At 47.3% G+C, this 7,500-nt stretch overlaps 1 protein-coding gene across 8 annotated transcripts in view; it reads left to right on the forward strand.

The window, feature by feature from the left end:
- bma (SCY1-like protein bma) overlaps nt 1-7,500 on the forward strand; it is a 104,637-nt gene that overhangs the window by 12,164 nt on the left and 84,973 nt on the right. For all 8 annotated transcript variants that reach the window (XM_071685556.1, XM_071685557.1, XM_071685560.1 and 5 more), the window contains exons 2-3: nt 615-745; nt 1,940-2,054. In XM_071685556.1, coding sequence (XP_071541657.1) covers nt 615-745; nt 1,940-2,054 — 246 coding nt within the window. The remainder of the gene's footprint in view (nt 1-614; nt 746-1,939; nt 2,055-7,500) is intronic.

Consider the following 7,500-nt stretch of genomic DNA (forward strand, 5'->3'; position numbering starts at 1 on the left):
GAGAGGTGGCAGTGTTTTGATCTTCATGTATTTGATGATCATTTCTTTATGAATACCGCGCCATCTAGGTAACCACGCCATCTAGGTAACCACGCCATCTAGGTAACCACGCCATCTAGGTAGCCACGCCATCTAGGTAACCACGCCATCTAGGTAACCACGCCATCTAGGTAACCACGCCATCTAGGTAGCCACGCCATCCAGGTAGCCACGCCATCTAGGTAACCACGCCCCCCAAATGTAACCACGCCCCCAGTGTAACCACGCCCCCCTCCAAATGTAACCAAGCGCCCCCCCAAATGTAACCACGCCCCCTAGAAATGTAACCACGCCCCCCCAATGGTAACCACGCCCCCCCAAATGTAACCACGCCCCCCCGAAATGTAACCACGCCCCCCTCAAATGTAACCACGCCCCCCCGAAATGTAACCACGCCCCCCAAAAATGTAACCACGCCCCCCAAAAATGTAACCACGCCCCCCAAAAAATGTAACCACGCCCCCCTAAAAATGTAACCACGCCCCCCAAATGTAACCACCACGCCCCCCCAAATGTAGCCACGCCTCCAAAAGTAACCACGCCTCCAAAAGTAACCACGCCCCTCCTCCCTCCAGGTCGGAGAACAGGTGAACAACGTGTTGCCCAAGATCCCCCTGGGTCTGCAGGAGGCCGTGGTCCGTCTGGTCAGCAGGGACACGCGCCAGAGACCCACCTCTCAGCTGGTGGCCCTGATCAAGTACTTCAGGTGAGTGATGAAGGGCTAGGGGTGTACTGAGGGTGTGTGTGTGTGTGTGTGTGTGTGTGTGTGTGTGTGTGTGTGAGGGGTGAGGGGGTGGTGGAGAGAGAGAGAGAGAGAGAGAGAGAGAGAGAGAGAGAGAGAGAGAGAGAATTGATAGAACAAGATAGGTAGATTGACGTATAGATTCGATATATAGATAGATAGATGGACATACAGATAGATAGAGGGAAAGCTAATGAAGTATATATATATATATATATATATATATATATATATATATATATATATTGTAAAACTGAAGAGGTGGAAGGTTTGAAGAAGAAATGACAATCCAGAACACATAACCACCTTAATGTAATGAATTTATTCATCTTTTCTCTACTTCTAATTGCGTCTAGCCTCCACGCACACACACACACACACACACACACACACACACACACACACACACACACACACACACACACACACGTCATCAGAATGTATTAGATTGAATGGTCTGTCTATCCCCCTCTCTCCTAAAGGGTTGGGCTCTGGTTCAGTGGAACTTTTAGCCAAAATATCAATGGATTAAACTACACGAATGGGTCGTGGCGTTCGTGAATGGTCTTGGCTGGTTTCGTAATGGGCGTGCGTGCGTGTGTGTGTGTGTGGTGTGTGTGTGTGTGTGTGTGTACCACGTATGACCTCCTGTCTATGTATAACTAAGTTATCAAACAACATTTACGAAGCTTAGAAATGGACGACATATATTCCACAACACTAATTCGTAGATCACAATTATAAGTAGTTTGTTACGAAAGGTGTTATCTTTGTAAGTAACTTTTAAGTGTAAGGTGTTATCTTTCTAGGTAACTTTTAAGTATAAGTTGTTGTCTTTCTAAGTAATTTTTAAGTGTAAGTTGTTATCTTTCTAAGTAACTTTTAAGTGTAAAGTGTTTCTTTCTAAGTAACTTTTAAGTGTAAAGTGTCATCTTTCTTAGTAACTTTTAAGTATAAAGTGTTATCTTTCTAAGTAACTTTTAAGTATAGAGTGCTCCTGTCTTTCTAAGTAACTTTTAAGTCTAAAGTGTTGCTGTCTTTCTAAGTCACTTTTATGTGTTTGGCGTTACCTCTCTAATTCTATGACTTATATATATATATTTTCTCTAATGTCTAAATCTAATGATGACCTTTGACCTGACCTCCCTCCCCTGGCAGTGACCCGACAGTACAAGCGTTGCAGTTTCTAGACGTGATCAACATGAAGGACCCCGCTCAGAAAACTCATTTCTATCGTACCACATTGATGGAAGTCATGCCTCACATCCCCCAGGTCAGTCCAGGTCACCACGACCCCAACCAGGTCAGTCCAGGTCACCACGACCCCCCCAGGTCAGTCCAGGTCACCACGACCCCCCCCAGGTCAGTCCAGGTCACCACGACCCCCCCCCAGGTCAGTCCAGGTCACCACGACCCCAACCAGGTTGTATTACCCTGCCGTAATTAACGTTGATTAAGGATGGTAATTACCTATACTTGTTATGTTGGACGAGGTCAAGACCGTATATATGTATATATATATATATATATATATATATATATATATATATATATATATATATATATATATATATATCCCTGGGGATAGGGGAGAAAGAATACTTGCCACGTATTCCCTGCGTGTCGTAGAAGGCGACTAAAAGGGGAGGGAGCTGAGGGGCGGCTGGAAATCCTCCCCTCTCTCGTTTTTTGTTTAATTTTCCAAAAGAAGGAACAGAGAAGGGGGCCAGGTGAGGATATTCCCTCAAAGGCCCAGTCCTCTGTTCTTAACGCTACCTCGCTGACGCGGGAAATGGCGAATAGTTTGAAAGAAAAGAAAGAATACACGATCATTGGGTAGGCTGCCCCATCCATGTGTCTTCAAGCCTTGCGATGACATTCGAAGCTCCCAAAAGCCGGTGTTGAATGTTCCAATAATATCCCCAGGACGGCTGGTGCCGCTGTGTTTACCCAGCAATCACAGCTTCGCATCAAGGTAAACACGGGGAGGGTAAATACGCTAATTGACACCCCACCTTCTCCCCTCTCCCCCGACCCCAAACTTGATCTGTTCGGTGCATAAGTGGACGTCTTGTGACGAGGCGCAGAGAGCCATCTCTTGGTGGGATGGGGTATTAATGGTGTTTGAGGGACACAGAGCCATCTCTTGGTGGGATGGGGTATTAATGGTGTTTGAGGGACAGAGCCATCTCTTGGTGGGATGGGGGATTAATGGTTTGAGGGACAGAGAGCCATCTCTTGGTGGGATGGGGTATTAATAGTGTTTGAGGGACAGAGCCATCTCTTGGTGGGATATGCAATTAATGTAGAGCAGAGCCATCTCTTGGTGGGATGGGGTATTAATGATGTGTGAGGGACAGAGAGCCATCTCTTGGTGGGATGGGGTATTAATGGTTTGAGGGACAGAGCCATCTCTTGGTGGGATATGCAATTAATGTAGAGCAGAGCCATCTCTTGGTGGGGTGTGGAGTTAGTTTTCACGCAGAGCCATCTGGTGGTGTTAGACTCTCATCTGTGTGATACTTAGAGAGTTTCCTCCGTCAGTACAAATCCCAATCTTAATGAAACAAGGAGAGTGAAAGATGAATGATCCAATGTCAACAAAGGTGTATGGCACACGACGACCAGTCAGTCCTCCCTTACACCCCCCTCCCCCCCTGGTGACCCCAGGACGCCCAGTACGGTTTACACGACCGTCGTGAGACACAGAAATAGATGTATTTTGTCCCCCCCCCCCCCCCCCCCCCCCCCCCAGTTTAGGAGAGGACATAATGGATGTCGAGTGTTCTACAATGTCAATGTGTGCTCGTTTCTTTTCCTCCCGTGTCAGTGTTTGATCAAAGTTCCTCGTCTTTTGTTCTCTACACAGTGGGATAACAGGAGGCAAAGAGAGTGTCACTCTCTGTATCTATGTATCTATGTATCTATCTATTCTACGCGTTGGAGGCTCCATGTCCAATGACAAAAATCCACATGAAGGTCAGGCCTTTGATTGAAGTATGGAAAGGGTTATGAAAAGGGGGACATGAAGAAAAGGAAACGAGGGAAAAGTATTTACGATTTTTTTTGGAGGAAGTGTGAAAAAAAAAATCTCTGTCTTTTAAAAAAGTGCCAGACTCTAGTTACTGGGAAAGTACATGGGAAGGCAGAGAGTTCCAAGGCTTGGAGGTATAGGGAGAGAAACAGTTATCAAAACGGCCCACTCTTGAGTTGCCAATGGCTATACAGTAATCATGTGACGCAGCAACTTGCCGAGTATTGTGTGGTCTAGCTAGTGGTGTAGGGGGGTACACAGGCAGCCAACTCTCTGGAGCAAAAACTAAAGTTATAATTATAGAAGAGGGAAAGTGAACCAACATTACGGCGTAGGGCAAGGGGGGAGTCAAGTTTGGAGGTTAGCCTGGGACAGTTTATATAAGTCGGACGGCATTTAACTCTGTCCAGTAAGGACGCAGAGCTAGATCCACCTCAGATGTGAGAGCAGTACTCCATTAATGGACGAATCAATCCCTTATATAAACGGAACAACTGTTCAGAAGAAAAGAAATTCCGACATCGAAATAACACACTCAGTGTCTTACCGGCAAACTTAGCCATTAGCGTAATCTGGGGTTTCCATGAAATAGTGGATGTTACAGTAACACCATGTATGTTCATTGAGTCAAGAGGTGCAATTACAGATCCGACAAAGGAGAGACGAGAGTTGTGAGGAGTTGTCGAGAGAGATTGGTAGAAATTGGTTCTTGGAGGGCACTAAACTTCACCAGATTTCGTGTACCCCACCGAGATATCTGGTCCAAGTCTGAGTTTATTGAAGAAGTTGTGTCGAGACGAGATGCAGATCGAGTGAGAGAAGGGGGGAGCAGAATTGAAGGAGGGGGGGATGAATGCAGCGTTGAGTCGTCAGCGTATGAGTGGATTGGATTATTTGTGGAGGGGAGGAAAATAAGTGTAAGGGACAGGACAGAACCTTGAAGGACATCATGGTTGATGGAGAGAGAGAGAGAGAGGGAGGGAGGAGGGGGGGAAGGTTGGCCCATCAAGAGCCACAGAGATAGATCGGCCAGAGAGGAAGCTAGATATGAAGGAGCAACGTGAGGGAGGGAAGCCAAGGGAAGAGGAACTTAAGAGATGGGACCCCCGGTGCCACACCTTGTCCAAAACTTTGGTCATGTCAAGGCCAGGTACCTACGACTCCCCAAAATGTTTCATGGATCATGACTAGACATTAGTAAGATTGGAAAGAGTATCACAAATGGTAAGTTTATCTGTAAAAATATATATAAAAAAGAATATATTCATGTATATCTCCGACAGGAAACATTTAAAGGTATGTGGTTACATAGATTATATATGATTCATGCATGAATGCAAATTAGATTTCTGTTTTCAGAGACATTAGCTTTAAAATAAATATATGTAGAAGGGGGTGTTTACACCCATACTTATTACACACACCCCTCACACACACACACACACACACACACACACACACACACACACACACACACACACACACATACACACACACACACACACACACACACACATATGCCAACACACCACGTCGCTATGAGCAATATTTGCACAGTACGACCCCATAGACCAAACGTAGCACGAATTCCATTTGCATATGAGTTCATTAAGTCTGTCTATCCCGTTAGCATCCCTCTCTATACAGGGTCTAATCCCCCCCCACACACAGAGCCAGTGTAGTTTAACCGGGGGATAAGGGTGGGATGAAGAGGGGGAGGGGGAAGGGGATATATCGTGTTCATCGTGAAATTTATCGTGTATTTTCGGCATTATTTTTCTTTCTTCCTTTTTCTTCCCGTGGCCTTTTAAAATGGGTTTTTGATTCAGTTTGAACACAATGACGATAATGTGAGGGTGTTGTGGCAAGATATGGGTTGAGGGTAGATTACTGGTATGTGTGCGTGTGTGTGTGTGTGTTGTGTGTGTGTGTGTGTGTGAGAGAGAGAGAGAGAGAGAGAGAGAGAGAGAGAGAGAGAGAGAGAGAGAGAGAGAGATGTGTGTGTGTGTGTCTGTCTCCCTGTAAGCCTTGCCTTTCATTAGGAAGTCACATATATCTCGTCTCTTTCGTCTAAACTTCGACAGACACTATATCTTTGGCCTCTCCTCCCTCCCTTCTCCCTCGCTGTCTCCTTCCGCTGGTCACAACAGACTCGTAGATCTCTCCCTGGGCCAGGGTCGTCCTGTCAGGGAGAGACAGGTTTCTCCTCCTCACGAGAGAGAGAGAGAGAGAGAGAGAGAGAGAGAGAGAGAGAGAGAGAGAGAGAGAGAGAGAGAGAGAGATGCTATCCCTCCCTCTCCCTGGTCTGCGGAGGAGCCATGTTGGTTCGCCTTATTCTTTTCTCTTCTCTTTCCGTGGTGTTCAGTTTCGTGTTCTCTCTCTCTCTCTCTCTCTCTCTCTCTCTCTCTCTCTCTCTCTCTCTCTCTCTCTCTCTCTCTCTCTCTCCTCCTTCGTGATGTAGCGGTTACCATACACTTCCACCTCTAAGTTGCTGCTTCGACTCTCTTACCTTCTAATTCACCCTTGAATCCCCCTTCCTTCCTCCTCTCCCTTCCCCCTACATCACCCTTTGTGTCTAGATCTCCCCTTTTACGCCCTTGTGTCCCCCTTTTATTCATACCCCACCACCACCCCCTTTCCCCTCCTTTCCCCCTTTCCCATCCCATCCCTCTATATTCCACTCCTCCTTTACGCTCCCATCCCTCTTACCTCACCCTTTCCTCTCCTTTTCCCCCTTTCCCATCCTTCTATATTCCTCTCCTTCTTTACGCTCCCACAGGAGGTGGACGCTACGCGCTGGCACCACTACGACTACTACTACTACTACTACTTAATAGCCCAAATCTCGCCTTAAGTCCTCTTAAGTAATCCTTTGATGGGATGGCGCAGGTTTCCGCGAACAGGGAGAGGCGATTATGAGGTGTGGGGTCTCCGCTTGGATGGATAGGGAGGGAAGGAGTCCTCGCTACACGCTGGAGGGATGGGGACCTGGGGGTCTGGTGGATAGGGAGGGAGGGAAGGAGTCCTCGCTACACGCTGGAGGGATGGGAACCTGGGGGTCTGGTGGATAGGGAGGGAGGGAGGGAGTCCTCGCTACACGCTGGAGGGATAGGGACCTTCTTATCTCTTCTTCGCTGGCGGATAGGGACCTCATCTTCACTACACTGGCGGATAGGGACCTCATCTTCACTACACTGGCGGATAGGGACCTCATCTTCACTACACTGGCGGATAGGGACCTCATCTTCACTACACTGGCGGATAGGGACCTCATCTTCACTACACTGGCGGATAGGGACCTCATCTTCACTACACTGGCGGATAGGGACTTTATCTTCACTACACCGTGGGATAGGGACCACCTCATCTTCACTACACTGACGGATAGGGACCTCATCTTCACTACACTGGCGGATAGGGACCTCATCTTCACTACAATGGCGGATAGGGACTTTATCTTCACTACAATGGCGGATAGGGACTTTATCTTCACTACACCGTGGGATAGGGACCACCTCATCTTCACTACACTGACGGATAGGGACCACCTCATCTTCAGTACACTGACGGATAGGGACCACCTCATCTTCAGTACACTGACGGATAGGGACCACCTCATCTTCAGTACACTGACGGATAGGGACCTCATCTTCACTACACTGGCGGATAGGGGACCGTATCTTCA

Source organism: Panulirus ornatus, chromosome 40 (genome assembly GCF_036320965.1).
Source record: "Panulirus ornatus isolate Po-2019 chromosome 40, ASM3632096v1, whole genome shotgun sequence".
In the NCBI taxonomy this organism is placed as follows: domain Eukaryota; kingdom Metazoa; phylum Arthropoda; class Malacostraca; order Decapoda; family Palinuridae; genus Panulirus; species Panulirus ornatus.